General features: G+C 46.1%; 2 protein-coding genes and 1 pseudogene across 2 annotated transcripts; all 3 read left to right on the forward strand.

The window, feature by feature from the left end:
- The first annotated feature begins 4151 nt into the window (after positions 1–4151).
- Positions 4152–5232, forward strand: LOC129541277 (protein transport protein Sec23B pseudogene; annotated as a pseudogene).
- Positions 5233–6950: 1718 nt separating this feature from the next.
- On the forward strand, positions 6951–8018 carry LOC148778185 (uncharacterized). Its single transcript, XM_088835768.1, has 2 exons — positions 6951–7002; positions 7375–8018. The coding sequence occupies exon 2, from the start codon at positions 7396–7398 to the stop codon at positions 7723–7725; it is 330 nt and encodes a 109-aa protein (XP_088691894.1). The 5' UTR covers positions 6951–7002; positions 7375–7395; the 3' UTR covers positions 7726–8018.
- Positions 8019–10682: 2664 nt separating this feature from the next.
- CRCT1 (cysteine rich C-terminal 1) lies at positions 10683–12504 on the forward strand. The gene is made up of 2 exons (XM_055403648.2): positions 10683–10797; positions 11863–12504. Exon 2 carries the CDS (start codon positions 11876–11878, stop codon positions 12185–12187), a length of 312 nt encoding a protein of 103 aa, XP_055259623.1. The 5' UTR covers positions 10683–10797; positions 11863–11875; the 3' UTR covers positions 12188–12504.
- The last annotated feature ends 3778 nt before the right edge of the window (positions 12505–16282 follow it).

Genomic DNA, 16282 nt, shown 5'->3' on the forward strand with positions numbered 1-16282 from the left:
GTCAGGACTGATAAGCTCAAAGGCATGGATGAGGAGAGGTAACCAGGAAGTGCCACCCTTGGGAGGGCTCTTGGGGCCCGTCAGCTGGCCCAACCCTGGTGATGCCAGACACTGCCTTCTAGAGATAGGTACCTGATTCCTGGTTACTTAGAGCAACTAGCAGTGAGGATTATGTCCAACTTTTCTAAACATGAGATTTAGACAATGATTCACCATGTTTACTACTATTTTCACCCCAGGTTCAATAGCCACTTTTAACAAGGAAATTGTATAAAATAAAGCTTGCTAGAAAAAAATCTCAAGAAGAAATAAAATATTCAAGCAGCAAGGTGCTATGATGGAGAGAGGGCTGGTGACACGATTTGAATTCCAAACTTTAAGTCCCTGTGTGATCTGGGACAAGCGTCTTTCCATCTCTGAGCCTCGGTTTCTTCATCTGCATAGTAAGGACCATGGTCTGAATCAGCGATTCTCAACTGGATGGGACATTAGAGCCACTCAGGGAACTTTCGGAGGCTGTCAATGTCCAGGCCTTACTGGAGCTGGGAATCACTCTTTCTGAATGAGCCAAGGTCTTTTCCACATCTTCTATCACTCTGTGAAAAGTTTGGAATTTTTCAATGAAAATCTGGGTCCTGGGATTTCCCTGGCAGTCCATTGGTTAAGACTGTACTACCAATAAATGGGACAGGGGTTCAGTCCCTGGTTGGGGAACTAAGATCCCACATGCCATGTGGTGCATCAAAATTTTTTTAAAAATCGGGGTTCAGATTTATTGGAGGCACCCATCCTCCTTGCTGGATAGAAAATTCAACTGAACAAGGAAATTAAAATTGAGTGCATACTATCTACAAGGCACTAAACTAGATCCATTGTGATGTCTGCAATCAAAGATTTTACTGGGTGTCAGCTAGGTGGCCATGTACTCAAATAATTATAGGTAAAGGGGAGTAGACATTGTTTCTTTTAAAATTCATCATACCCATGTATTAAATGAATAATTCCTTTTAGCTCTATTGGACTTCTTTTTCCAGGAATTCAGAGTCTGAGTTTTATATATCTCTGCAAGGTGGTGGAAGGGTGGAGGTGTTGGTGAGCTGGATCCCCTGTTTCACAGAGCTCTGGCAGGCAAAGCAAGCTCCTTGGCTCCCACCTGGTGGTCTTTATTGAATATTTAGAAGTGACACAGCATCAGGTTCCACTTTTAATATTGACTGTTTACAATGTGTTAGATACTAGTCCAAGAGTTTTATGGATACTAACTCATGTAATCTGCAAGGGATCCTCTGCAGATAAACACTATTACCTTCCCCATATCTCAGATGGGACAGTGAGGCAGAGAGGTCATGTCACTTGCCCAAGGTGACTTGCTGGTCATTGGAGGGCTGGGACTGGACATTGGTCCTAGGACTCATGTTCCCAACCAACCACTTATAAATGTATTCTGTGCCCTCCATGGAATGTTCCCTGTCTTCCCATAATAATGCCCTCAAAGAATGAATAACATGAGAAATACTTATGTTAAAACGCTAGATAAAAAGTATGATAAACTCTTATAAAAGTATTTTATCATTGACTGGGTAAAGTCAAAACAAAACACAAATCCTAAAAAAACTATACACAGGGAAAAAGATTGTAATAAAATAATAAAAAGAGACTGGAAGGAAAATAGCAAAATATTAAGAATAATCAGAGGATGGGATTACAAGTGAATTAAAAATTCTTCCTGTTTGTATTTTTTCATAATGACTAAGCTTTCCCATAATCTCATTCCTCAGTGACAAGTAAAATGTTACTGTTTGAAATATAAACAGTACTATATAGAAAATAGATAACTAACAAGAACCTACTGTTTAGCCAGGGAATTCTACTCAGTTATTGGCAACTGCCTATATGGGATAAGAATCTAAAAAAAGAGTGGATATATGTCTATGTGTAACTGATTGACTTTGCTATACACCTGAAACTAACACAACGTTGTAAATCAACTCTACTCCAATAAAAATTAAAGAAGAAGGCAAAAGCTCTCAAACAAACACAGTAGAGCTAAGTTCTGATACTGTAAAAAACGTGTTGGTTTTAAAAATTGGCAGATCAGTAATTTGAAATTTAGAAGAACTTTTCTCATGGGTATAAGAGTATTCATAATGATAAAATTATTTTAAAACTAGCATCTTGAACTAACAGTCCCAGGTATTGCTCTAAGAATGTTATGTTCCCTCATTGAATGGGTTAAGAATTGTTTCAGCCCCTTTTTATCAGTTCAGTTCAGTCACTCAGTCGTGTCCAACTCTTTGCGACCCCATGGACTACAGCATACCAGGCTTCCCAGTCCATCATCAACTCCCGGAGCTTGCTCAAACTCATGTCCATCAAGTCAGTGATACCATCCAACCATCTCATCCTCTGTCATCCCCTCCTCCTCCCGCCTTCAATCTTTCCCCAGCATCAGGGTCTTTTCCAATGAGTCAGTTCTTTGCATCAAGTGGCCAAAGTATTGGAGTTTCAGTTTCAGCATCAGTCCTTCCAATGAATAGTCAGGACTGATTTCCTTTAGGATGGACTGGTTTGATCTCCTTGCTGTCCAAGGGACTCTCAAGAGTCTTCTCTTAGTTTGCATAGTTCAAACCTGTGTTATTCAGGGCTAACTGTATTTACCCCTTTGCTTTTGAAAGACCAAGTCTTTAACATTTTCAGCTCTCAGTCCTGCTAGCCACACTAAGCAAGAGTCTTCTTCAGCACTATAGTTCAAAAGCATCAATTCTTTGGCACTCAGCTTTCTTTCTGGAGTGGGTAGCCTTTCACTTCTTCAGGGGATCTTCCCAACCCAGCGATGGAACCCAGGTCTCCCACAATGCAGGTGGATTTTTTACCAGCTGAGCCATAAGGGAAGCCCAAGAATACTGGAATGGGTAGCCTATCCCTTCTCCAGGGGATCTTCCTGACCCAGGAATTGAACCAGGGTCTCCTGCATTGTAGGTGGAATCTTTACCAACTGAGCTATCAAGGAAGACCATTATCTTTATTGGGCTTCCCTTGTGGCTCAGCTGGTAAAGAATTCACCTGCAATGTGGGAGACCTGGGTTCGCGCCCTGGGTTGGGAAGATCCCCTGGAGAAGGGAAAGGCTATCCACTCTAGTATTCTGGCCTGGAGAATTCCATGGACTGTACAGTCCATGGGGCGCAAATGAGTGACTTTCACTTTTACTTCACCATAGTTTGGCCACAGGCCAAACAACATGGAGGGAACACAGCCCCACCCATGAACAGAAAATTGGATTAAAGATTTACTGAGCATGGCATCACCCATCAGAACAAGACCAGTTTCCCCCAAAGTCAGTCACTCCCATCAGGAAGCCTCTTAACCTCATTCATCAGAGAGCAGATAGAATGAAAACCACAATCACAGAAAACTAACCAAACTGATCACATGGACCACAGCCTTGTCTCACTCAATGAAACTATGAGCCGTGCTCTATGTAGGACCACCCAAAACAGATGGGTCACGGTGGAGAGCTATGACAAAATGTGCTCCCCTGGAGAACAGAAAGGCAAACCACTTCAGTATTCTTGCCTTGAGAACACCATGAACAGTATGAAAAGGCAAAAAGATATGACACTGAAAGATGAACTCCCCAGGTCAGTAGGTGCCCACTATGCTACTGGAGATCAGTGGAGAAATAACTACATAAAGAATGAAGACATGGAGCCAAAACGAACACAATGCTTAGTTGTGGATGTGACTGGTGACGAAAGTAAAGTCCTATGCTGTAAAGTACGATATTGCATAGGAACCTGGAATGTTAGGTCCATGAATCAAGATAAATTAGAAGTGGTCAAACAGGAGATGGCAAGAGTGAACATCAACATTTTAGGAATCAGTGAACTAAAATGGGCAAATTTAATTCAGATGACCATTATATTTACTACTGTGGGCAAAAATCCCTTAGAAGAAATGGAGTAGCCCTCATACTGAACAAGAGTCTAAAATGCAGTACTTGGATGAAATCTCAAAAATGACAGAATGATCTCTGTTCATTTTCAAGGTAAACCATTCAATATCACAGTAATCCTAGTCTATGTCCCAATCACTAATGCCAAAGCTGAACAATTCTATGAAGACTTAAAAGACCTTCTAGAACTAACACCCAATGGCATTTGGTGCTACTTGGGAAGTAAGGACCTCAGGGGAGCTGAAGTTTGCGGGAGCCATGGGACCCCGTGTGTCTCTGAATGTGAAAGGACCGTGTGTGTCAGAAAACGAGCTTGGTGTCGGTGGCGCGAGTCAGTAGAAAATCTGTGGCCTGGATCCCACAATGACTCTTGGCATCTACTTTGAAGTAGTCAACCAGCACAACGCCCCATCCCGCAAGGAGGCCGAGGCGCCATCCAGTTCGTCACGCACTACCAGCAGTCCAGCACCCAGCGGCGCATCTGTGTGACCACCGTTGCCCGCAATCGGGCAGATGTGCAGAGCCAGCTGAAGCACATCAAAGCAGCGTTTGACCCGGAGGCAGCTGCGATGCTGATGGCGCGGCTGGGGGTGTTCCCAGCCGAGTCGGAGGAGGGGCCGGACATGCTCCGGTGGCTGGACCGACAGCTCATCCGGCTGTGTCAGAAGTTTGGACAGTATAACAAAGAAGGCCCCATTTCATTTAGGTTATCAGATTTCTTCTCTCTATACCCTCAGTTCATGTTCCATCTTAGAAGGTCTCCATTCCTCCAAGTCTTCAACAACAGCCCTGACAAGTCGTGTATCATCGGCACCACTTTGCCAGGCAGGATCTCAGCCCTTCCTGTATTTTCCTACTCCTTCCACGGGCCCCCAGAACCTGTGCTCCTGGACAGTGGCAACATTCTTGCTGACAGAATTCTGCTCATGGATACTTTCTTCCAAACTGTCATTTATCTTAGTGAGACTATAGCCCAGTGGCGGAAAGCAGGCTACCAGGACACGCCTGAGTAGGAAAACGTCAAGCACTTCCTGCAGGCCTCCCTGAACAACGCACACAGCAGATCCTGCAGGCGCGGTTCCGGGTGCTGCGGTACATCCACAGGGAGCACAGGGGCAGCCAGGCTCGATTTCTTTTGTCCAAAGTGAATCCATCTCAGACACACAATAACCTGTATGCCTGGGCACAGGAAACGGGAGCACCCATCCTCACTGATGATGTTAGCCCGCAGGTGTTCATGGACCATCTGAAGAAGCTGGCTGTCTCCAGCACTTGTTGAGCTAAGGATATGGGCAGGAAATGGAAGAAAACACTGTCACTTTGTGTTCACAATTGTTTATAAAGGCTTAACATTCCTTTTACTTTGTCAGTGGATTTTAATAAATAATCAAAGGAAGTGTTAGTCTTTAGATTTTAATTTATTTGTATTCCTTATCTGTGCCCTTTTCTTACTCCATATAATTATAAGGTCATAAACATTTTGGTATTGGTAGATGTTTATATGCTTTTTGTATCCTAACTTTTAGAGTCTATATAAAATCAAAGCTAATGTATTTTGGCAACTTGCTTACATGAAAATCATAATGATCAGAAAGGCAATAAATCTGGATGAAGAAAAGAAAAAAGATGTCTTTTTCATCATAGGCTAGTGGAATGCAAAAGCAGGAAGCCCCCTTTTAGAGTGATGCTTAAATAACCTGCCTGAGTTTGCAGATCTGAGAACTGGTGCCAGGCAGTCTGTCCAACTTAGAGCTGAGGTATTTCTCTTGTCTTACTTCCTCTCACTGCAGTTTTCATTGTGAATATGCCATATTTTGACTATCTTAGCAGCTAACTAAACTTTGATGACTTTAGTGGGGACCTAACGCCCTCAGGACATTGTTTGTAGGGTTCCATCGCAGGCTTGCAAAACCTATGTCTTCCCAACCCCTTCCCCTCCATCAGGTTTTTTTTATACAAAAAGGATTTTCTCATGCTGGATGCTCTTTTCTTGGAGTCGACCAGAACTCAGGCCTCACTTCTGGCATCTTCCATTGAAGTCTATTTCTCCAACTTCACCTTCAGCATATACCTGGTCCCTGCCATCTCACCTTGGGCAGACCACGGATGCCTTCTTTAGGACCACATGTGGGAAGAGAAGCCATTCCGAGACTTTTGCTCTTCCAAAGGGATTATTATTGCTGAGTCAGTGCTCTTTGTGAGTTCTTTTGGTCACTCAAGTTCAGGTAAGGAGAGAAGCCAACCGCCCACACCATCTGCATGGGGCCTGCCTAAAAAAGCATCACTGAGATAGCAAGCATTTCTAGTCCAGACTATGGCATCAACTGGGCTTCCCTGGTGGCTCAGTGGTAAAGAATCTGCCTGCCAGTGCAGGGATGCAAGGTCAGTCTCCGGGTTGGGAAGATCCCCTAGAGAAGCAAACAGCAACTCACTCCAGTATTCTTGTCTGGGAAATCCCATGGACAGAGGAGCCTGGTGGGCTACAGTCCACGGGGATGCAAGGGGTTGGACACAACTTAGTGATTAAACAGCAGCAACGACATGGCATCATCTAAGAATGAAAAAGACATTAGATAGTTGTCCTGGGCTTGGCACTTTATTTTGCATCTGTATCTTTATTCCAAAAGGTCCATTTAATTTCCATGTTGGGAATTTCCCCTCCATTTCCTATACCAAAGAGAAGAGAGTACTTCCCTTCACAGAGGTCTAGAACCCTATTGACTGAGCTTGGGAAATCAAGAACATAGCAGAGCTGCTTGTGAGACTGACAAGCATTGTGTGCATCGTTATCTTAGTTAGAGGCCAGCTATTCTCAAGGGATCTTCCTGTGGGTTAATATTTGACATACTTATGGAGGGAGGAATTGGGTCCTTGGGATGTGAGGGGAGGGTAGTCACCTGTGCCCCTTGGGAAAGATGCTATCAGCATACTGCCCTTAGTTGGCATTGCGTGATGCCAGGTCAGAGCTGGACCTGTATAAAAGGCAGAAGCTCCTGACAGCACCTCAGTCCACCTGGCTCCAGGGTAATCTGCACCAGTGTTGAACCAGGTAAAGGACCAGGAGGGACTCTTGGTGCTCATGCTTTGGGCAGAGACAAGCCCGGGGGTGCAGGCTGAAGACAGTCTTGAAGGAAGACAAGGAGAAAAGTGGATTGGGCAGGGACGTTTCTGCTGGGAAGTGGAGGAAGGATTAGGAGAAGGGCAAGGATTGGCATCTTTCTGAAGTTGCAAAAGGTTCACTTGAAATTATGGAGTTCCTAGGTTGAAACTCTTTGCATGTCTCTTGTAACTCATTTGGGGAGATTGGGTTTTAAAATCTGATCATCATAAAGAAGAAATCTTGTGAAATTATAGCTCAGTTTTAAATGTAAGGAAGTTATTTTGGGTTAGTTAAACTTAAAATTTTGCTATTTTCTTCCAGCTCTATTCAGTTCCTGCCAAGATGTCCTTCCAGCAAAACCAGCAGCAGTGCCAGCCCCCACCCAAGTGTCCCCCCAAATGCCCACCCAAGTGTACTCCTAAGTGTCCTCCCAAGTGCCCAGCCCCATGTCCCCCTCCAGTGTCTTCCTGCTGTGCCCCCAGCTCTGGAGGCTGCTGCAGCTCTGGGGGTGGAGGCTGCTGCCTGAGCCACCACAAGCTTCGCAGATCTCTTCGACGCCGACACCAGAGCTCTAGCTGCTGTGGCAGTGGTGGTGGCCAGCACTCTAGGGGCTCCAGCTGCTGCTCTGGGGGCTGCTGCTCTGGGGGCTGCTCCTCTGGGGGCTGCTGCTGAACTGGGTCATGAAGACCACTGAAGAGCAACACTGCAGGATTCAAAGAGCTGATGACCTGCCCAGCCTGAGTCTTCTCCTTTTCTGGCTTGGAAGGTTGGAAGAAGAGAATGGAAGGGCTTCCGAAACACTCAGAACTTCCCTCTTTTTCCTGCCATGTTCTTTCCATGGTGAGGTCTAGAGGTTTAACCTCTGATACTCACTGGCCTGATTTCCCACTAGATATAGTTCTTTGGAGGACTCAGTATTGGGATTTGGGTTATCACTATAACCATAAAGCTTTTTATTCCTGGTGTCACTGCCTCCTGACTGTTTTGTTCACCTCTCCCACTCCCCACCCACTGCCTCAAGCCAGCTTCCCTCCCCTTCTTCTAAATACAAGTCAACACTTTAAAAATCAGTTTGGGAAAGAGATTTTGGGCCAAAACTACTTAGACCTCTGGGAAACAATATTTCCTTTTATGATCTGAAGGAGGGGACTTTAAGCTTGAAGGAAAGAATCATGTTGGAGACCATTACTCTGACACAAGCTTCCCATGAGAAGGGTTGGGAACATGATTTTCCAAAAGGAGATGGTGGGACCCAGAAAGGTCACAGTGAGATGACTCTGAGAGGGTTTCCTTCCAGCATTGGTGATTATTAAAAACAAAAACAAACACAACTTTGTTTCCTAGTCACAGGCAAAAAGATCACATAAAGTGGGCTCCAGTGAATAAACACCTTTACTTTACTGATTATTATAATCCTGGGTGCTTCTGTTAATTGACTAGAGAGGAGAGCTGATGTAGGTTAGTTTCTGGGGGATGAGTTTAGGAGGCAGGTGTGGAATTTCTGAGCCCATTTCCTCTGGCTCCTGAAAGCCAGAGTTTGAGTCTGAGTAGGGAACCAAGAGGTGGTTTTCAGGTGGCTCATTGGTAAAGAATCCACCTACTAGTGTAGGAGATGTAGGAGACTTGGGTTCAATCCCTGGGTCAGGAAGATCCCTTGGAGAAGGAAATGGCAACCCACTCCAGTATTTTTGTCTGGGAAATCCTATCGACACAGGAGCCAGGCGGATTATAATCCATGGGGTTGCAAAGAGTCAGACATGACTAAATGTCTGAGCACAGGGAACCAACAAGGATTCCTTCCTCTGCACCCCTTTGGTTGGGGTGGGGGGGTGATGTGTGTGAGAAGGGGATGGAGGCGAGAGCCTGGGGAGATTCTATCACTGGGTTGGATTTTTCCTTTAGGAATAGACTGATTCCTTCAGGAAAGACTCAGAAAGTTAGTGATAGAAATAATTCTGAATCAGCCTTTTATGTTCAAGATGAACAATTAGCCCTTCCTTTGATAAGAGTTAGCAGTGATGGGTAATGAACGTTAGTATATGAGGCTATAGCAAGTCCATACAATGAGCATGTACTTGCCCAAATCGTCTCCCAGGGGAGGTCCTGTCTCCATCTTGTTACTTCATTACTTCCTTCTCTTTTCTACTATTGACCTCACCTCTCTAATATCTCATCTGTACTCACTAACAGGTGGCCCTAGGTACATGCAACCTGTTAATCAGGCTCTAAAGCCATGTTAAACAAAATTGGTATCTTTTTCTGACTTACCTTTCCTTGTCTGCGCCCTCATGCCACACCTAGATCACTCATTCCCAAACCTGTCTCACCATCAATTCTTGAATTCTTAGTCTTGGATTTCTCTTTTACCTTACATTCATGGTTGTGGGCAGCTGCACTGATTAAGAAGCAGTTCTGATACCAGTTAACCTCCAAAGTCTCTCCCAGTTCTTAAAAGTTAGTTATTCTGTATGTGTGTGTTAGTTGCTCAGTTGTGTCTGACTCTTTGCATCACATAGACTGTAGTCTGCCAGGCTCTTCTGTCCATGAAGTTCTCCAGGTAGAATACTGGAGAAGATCCCCTGGAGTGGGTAGCATTCCATTCTCCAGAGGATCTTCCCAACCCAGGGATTGAATCTGTATCTCTTGCATTGCAGATGGATTCTTTACCTCCTGAGCCACCAGGAAGCCCGAGTTATTCTAAAGGCACCGTTTTTGACACTTTGGACCTTGGGACAGGTCTCCTAGCCTCCCTCCACCCTCTTTCTCCACACTTCCTTCCTTCTTTCTCTTTCTTTCCTTCCTTCCTCCTTCTCTTTTTCTTCCTCCCTTCCTTTTTCTTTCTTCTTCCTTTCTTTCTCTTCACATGGGGCAGTGGCCCCAGGGAGAACCTATCTTCAAAGGGAGTTTGAGATGAGGTCAGGAGCAGAGAGTCTCACAATTTGACTCAGCATTTGTCACCTGGACCAGCATCCTGCATGAGTTTTTATTTTAGGTCCATCAGGGCTATATGGAAGTACGATAGATAACCGGACTGCATTCACAGCTTTCCTGGTCTTAACTGTTCTATAACTTTGCTTGGGTTTTTCTTCCTGTCTTCAGCGACAGACAGAAATTGTCACTGAGATTCCCATAGGCACACCTCCACCATCATCCTCACTCAGTCCCACCTGGAAGGATCTGGATGAAACCCACTAGGCTTTTCCCATAAACTGTGGTCTTCCTTGAGGGGCTAAGGACCAAGATCCTGAGAGATGTGAACCAAGACAGCAACTAGACTGCAAACGACCATCTAGATAACTACCATGGGATGAGTGTGTGAACAGGGGAACAGCGTGTGTGTGTGTGTGTTTATGTGTATGACTGCACACTGTAGAAAAGGGCAGAGAGAATAGGTCCCAAGAGAGGGCCAGACCTTCCTCACTTGGGCCCCCAGGCCCTGTCTTAGCACACACACAGCCCTCCCAGCTGAACAGAGTCCTATTCGGAAAGTAAACACGCTACAGCAATCCCGGCACCTCTGTGAGGTGACTCGAACACACACGTGCACCACCTACCTGAGTGATGAATGTCTCTGGGATGTGTCAGCTGACCATGTCTGTTGGGAAATGGGCCCCTCCCAAGAGCCAGTGCCTAGCTGGGTTCCTATAAAAGGTTCTCTGGCTGGACACTGCTCAATCCACTGCCTAGCAGGTGGCCCACTCCAGTTGGAAAACTGAGTGAGTCTTCCAGTGAAGCCAGGGTCTGGTAAGTTTCCAAGTGGAACTTGGGGGAGGAGGATGGGAAGAGTTGAAGACAGAGGGGAGGAGAAGACAGAACATAGCTAACAGGGAGATGTAGAAGGAAGGTCCTGCAGAGTGCCCTAAGCTTCAGGTGAGCTGACCTTGCCTGGTGTCAGTGAGCACTTGGAAACTGGATTGGGGGTCGGGGACTGCACAGTTACACAGCAAGTCTACAGCAGAGATGTGACTCTGCTAGAACCCAGATCTTTGGCTCCCTGGACTGGGATATATTTCCATCCTTTGCCCCACTCTCCTTTTCCTTATGGTCATGGGGGATGACAGGCATAGGCCAGGGACATGCTTCTGGTGTTTGTGGATCCTTTAGACCCAAATGACTGGGACAGACAGATGCATGTGTGACTTGAGTATTTTCTAACTGTTGTCGTCTTTTAGTCACTTTGCCATATCTGGCTTTTTGTGACCCTGTGGACTATAGCCCACCATTGACTATTCCCATTCTGTCTATGGGAATACGCAGGCACAAATACTGGAGTGGGTTGCCATTCCTTTTCCAGGGGATCTTCCCCGACCCAGGGATCTAACCTGAGTCTCCCACTTGGCAGGTGGACTCTTTACCACTGAGCCACTGTGGAAACCCCATTAGTGTTCATGCAATGCTGATGGCTAGGTGAGCAACACTTGAAGGCCTATGGCCACAGAGAAATAGGAGAAGGGGAAAAGAGACGGGAGAAGATTTTGGACTGAACCAGACAGAAAAATTGTCACAATACCCTTTCTTTTCCACTGTAAAGAACTTGGGTGGTCCTTACTCTAGTCGGAGAAAATGGGAAACCGCTGATTTCTTTTCATAGGCTGTGGCTACTCTAGGTAGGTTTTAACTCAGGGGAACTCACTCACTGAAATACCTGTTTGTGGGTTTTCCTTTTCTTCCCCTTTTTCTTGCCGTGTGTGCGTGTGTGTGTGTGTGTGTGTGGCATTAGGCCAGGCTCACAGGCTCACAAAGTCACATCTCAAAAGCCCTGTTTGGAAAGAGACAGAACTCGCATATGAAAAGCTGCTTCTCTTTCAGGTTCTCGGTGACGATGTCCTCCCAGCAGAGCGCCAAAGGCTCTCCCAAGGGCTCTTCGCAGGGCCCCACCCCTTGTCCCGCCCCGACGCCTGCCCCGGCGCCCGACACCTCCTCCTGCAGCTCTGGGTGCTGCGGGAACGGCTGCTGCGGCTCCAGCGGGGACTCCGGCTGCTGCGGGGACTGTGGCTGCGGCGGCTCCAGCTCCGCCGGTTGCTGCTGCTTCCCCAGGAGGCGCCGCCGGCAGGGTAGACGCGGCTGCGGCTGCTGCGCAGGCAGCAACCAGAGGTCCCAATACTCCAGCTCCTCCGGCTGCTGCGGATGCTGAGGCCACTCCCGTACCCTCGCGCAAGCTGCTCCCACCCCGCGCCTATGCCCCTTCGTACCGCGCTCCCCTGCGAGGCGGGGCCTCAGAGTTTGCCTCCCCGCAAAGCTAACTGCTCTTGGATGTTCGGACACCCACTCTGTATTCAGCCTCACAAAGCTCCCTGACCCACGTGTGCTTTTTCTCCTTGGGAACCTGAAAGCCGTGGGTGGACTTTACTGTCTGCAAGGGCTTGCACACAGTTGGCGCTCAATAAATGCTTCCTGATTTGATTGTTGTTTGAAGACATGTCATAATAAAGCTTCTACCTCCTGAGAACACTCCCTTTGTTATTTGTTCTTTCCTTTGTGTATTTATCATCGTGTTCTGTTACTCCATCCTCTCCGCTCAGCTCTGGCTTGGCAGATTTGTAAATGGCGGGAAATGGAAACTCATGCCTGCATAAGAGTGACTTTCTGGTACTTAATCTTGATAGCAGGAGTCACATATGGAGCCGGGCAGTGTTCTGAGGGCTTTATGGGACATGCATCATCTCATGGTGACTCAAAGAGGTAGGTGCTGTTAGCCCCATTTTACAGAAGAGAAACTGAGGTCAAGGAGCTGGCTGAAAGTCACTCAGCCAATGCATGATGGACAAGCCAGGATTTAGGCTCCTAACTGCTCTGCTTGGTCCTGGGAAGTCTTCCAGAGCCTTGCTCCATGGAGGTGCTAACTCTCCTATCCACCAGGCACAGGCAAAGGTGTGGCAAATGTTTGGATCTGCAGTTCTTAAGGGGCTTTGGAATCAGGTGAGCTGAGATTTAACTTTTGGTTCAGAGGATCACTAGCCAACTGCTTTGTCAGTTGGCTATTCCAGGAGACTGCGAACCTCCTTCTCCAAACCTCAGTCATGCAGCTGATGGCCAATAGGGAGCCATGGATTTTCGGGACCCTGCAGGATGAGAAGTGCCGGGCATGGAAATGTGGGAATGTTGTTCTCTAGAGGTGATGGTTGTGATGGAGCCATCCTGAGTAGCTCCAATACCCCATCCTGCAGGCACAGACCTCATTCAGTCATTTCAGGAAGAGGAAACACAGCAATGTCCTCTGTAGCAGTGTCTGCTGGGCTTACAAAGGATGGGGCAATAATAATGGTGTTAATAATAGTGACAATAGTTACCATTGGTTGGGCATTCACTCTTCTCCTGCTTCCTTTACATATGTTATCTCATTTAAATCCTCACAATAATCTCAACATATAGACATGAAGTTCCCTATTTTTTAGGTGATGATGAAACTGGGGATCAGTTTCAGTGACTTGGCCAGAACTGCTCAGCTAGTGAAAGTCCCAGGACCCCAGAGGGTGAGTGAGGGTGATGAGATTTGAACTGGGGTCTCTCTGACTCCAAAGTACATCTTCTCAGACTCAAAGTGTCATATTCTCATGCTTTAAAAATCACCATCACACTCTGGCCTCTGCAGACACACCCAGGCTCTTAGAAAATTGAAGCTTGGCTTCTTGGCTGCTGCTCCATCCATGACCCAGTGACTGGTAAACTCTGTCACAGCATCCACCCAGCCCAGGTTATTTGCTTAGAGGCAAAGTCAGAAATGCTTCATTGATTCATCCAGGATATTTAAAGTTGAGACTCAGTGACCCCTGTCAGGGAGGCTCTGAAAGACAGTCTCACTCTGGATGGGAGGGGCCCTTGTTTCCATCTCTTAGACTCTGTAGTTTCCAGTGGGAGGTGATTTGTGGAAATTGTTTACAAACAAATGGCATCACCCATGGACCGGACACTCACACACCAGTGATGTGTATTGAGGCAACAATCCCTGGAACTTGGTGGAGAGGTGAGGTGGGAAGGGAGAACTGCCTGACTCAGATCAGACAGATTGGAAAACCAACCTCAGGGTGGGAGGTGACCCTTAATCGGGAAGCTGAGGCATGAGTTTTGGGAAAGAAAGATGGTGATTCACTGAGAGACATGTGAACCCAGTGGGAGTACATGCCCTTGAACATGAGGCTCAAAGATATGAATTAAATGGCTGACTGTGAGATGGTGGTACTGCCAGGTTCAAGTGTCCCTGAACCCCAACAGGCCACTGCAGGGAGACTCTGATGAGAGAGGTTTGGGCATTCTAAGAATAGTTCTATTACAGAAACCCAAAGAACTACTTTGGATGGGCTAGAACTCTCTGCTCATGGCCGCGTAACTTTTTCTGATTTCCAACAGCAGGTAAAGCTATATTAGTGGCACAGGCACTCCCTTGGAGGTGGTGGCAGTTATCCCTGGGAATGCTGGACCTGAAGGGAGTTGGCAACATGAAATCCTACTCAAAGGTTGTCACCCAAGTACACTGTGACAGGCAGAATCAGGTTTCTTATCACCTTTGGAGAATAAGGCTGAAAATTATCAGTAAGACAGTGACAGCACTGCTCAGAGTATTTTATTCATGATGGATCCAGTTCCTGCTTCATTTATGTTATTAAAGTAATAAAAATAGCAACTTGTATTTATATAGAACTTAGCAGTTTTTAAGGTGTTTTCACACATCTCTTCCACAGTCTGTAATACGTATTATGTTCTCTGTTTAACAGATTGGGGGAGGCTCTGAGAGTTTACCGGATACACCTGAGGTTATTCAGCCAAGAAGTGGCAGTCTCTGGACAAGGGTTTGTACTGCTCTCCAAGAGAGCCAAAGGCCACTTCTTTTTAAAAAACAAAACAAAACATTATTGGAGTATAATTTACAATGTCATGTTAGTCTTAGATGTACAGCAAAGTTAATCAGTTACAAATACACATGAGTGTGTGCTAAGTTGCTTCAGTCACGTCCTACTCTTTGGAACAACACAGATTGTAACCCATCAGGCTCCTCTGTCCAGGGGATTTTCCAGGCAAGAATACTGGAGTGGGTTGCCCTAGCCTTCTCCAGGGGATCGTCCTGACTGAGGGATTGAATCCACATCTCTTTAAGTCTTGGCAGTTGGGTTCATTACCACTAGTGCCACTTGGGAAGCCCATTCATATATCTTCTCTTTTTTGGATTCTTTTCACATATAGGCCGTTACAGAGTCTTGAGTAGAGTTCCCTGTGCTTTACAAGAGGTCCTTCAGTTCAGTTCAGTTCAGTTCAGTCGCTCAGTCGTGTCCAACTCTTTGCGACCCCATGAATCACAGCACGCCAGGCCTCCCTGTCCATCACCAACTCCCAGAGTTCACTCAAACTCATGTCCATTGAGTCGGTGATGCCATCCAGCCATCTCATTCTCTGTCGTCCCCGTCTCCTCCCACCCCCAATCCCTCCCAGCATCAGAGTCTTTTCCAGTGAGTCAACTCGTCGCATGAGGTAGCCAAAGTATTGGAGTTTCAGCTTTAGCATCAGTCCTTCCAATGATCACCCAGGATTGATCTCCTTTAGAATGGACTGATTGGATCTCCTTGCAGTCCAAGGGACTCTCAAGAGTCTTCTCCAGCACCACAGTTCAAAAGCATCAATTCTTCGGTGATCAACTTTCTTCACAGTCCAACTCTCACATCCATACCTGACCACTGGAAAAACCATAGCCTTGACTAGATGGACCTTAGTTGGCAAAGTAATGTCTCTGCTTTTTAATATGCTATCTAGGTTTGTCATAACTTTTCTTCCAAGGAGTAAGCATCTTTTAATAGAGGTACTTACTAGTTATCTATTTTATATACAGTAGCGTGCATATGTCTTTCCTAGTTTCCCAATTTATTCCTACCAGCTGCTTAGCCCCTGGTAACCATAGTTTGCTTTATGCATCTGAAGAGACACATCTTAAACTGCACACCAGGATAGTTTAATGTTATTGTTGTTTAGTCGCTAAGTTGTGTCCAACTCTTTTTCAACCCCATGGAATAGAGCCTGCCACCCTACTCTGTCCATGGGATTTCCCAGTCAAGAAGACTGAAGTGGGTTGCCATTTCCTTCTCCAGGGGATCTTCCTGACTGAGGGATTGAACCTATGTCTTCTACGTTGACAAGTGAGTTCTTTGCCACTGAGCCACCAGGGAATAATGGCATCCAAGTAATTATTTAGAGACAATGTTTATTTATTGCTTATTTGTCATTGCATTCCTAGCATTTAAAC

This window comes from Moschus berezovskii, chromosome 4 (genome assembly GCF_049115385.1).
Source record: "Moschus berezovskii isolate FMDL1 chromosome 4, NW_MosBer_1.0, whole genome shotgun sequence".
In the NCBI taxonomy this organism is placed as follows: domain Eukaryota; kingdom Metazoa; phylum Chordata; class Mammalia; order Artiodactyla; family Moschidae; genus Moschus; species Moschus berezovskii.

Excerpts from the sequence above, each read along its gene's own strand:
- LOC148778185 (XM_088835768.1), top strand. The coding sequence starts at position 7,396 with ATGTCCTTCCAGCAAAACCAGCAGCAGTGCCAGCCCCCACCCAAGTGT.
- CRCT1 (XM_055403648.2), top strand. The coding sequence starts at position 11,876 with ATGTCCTCCCAGCAGAGCGCCAAAGGCTCTCCCAAGGGCTCTTCGCAG.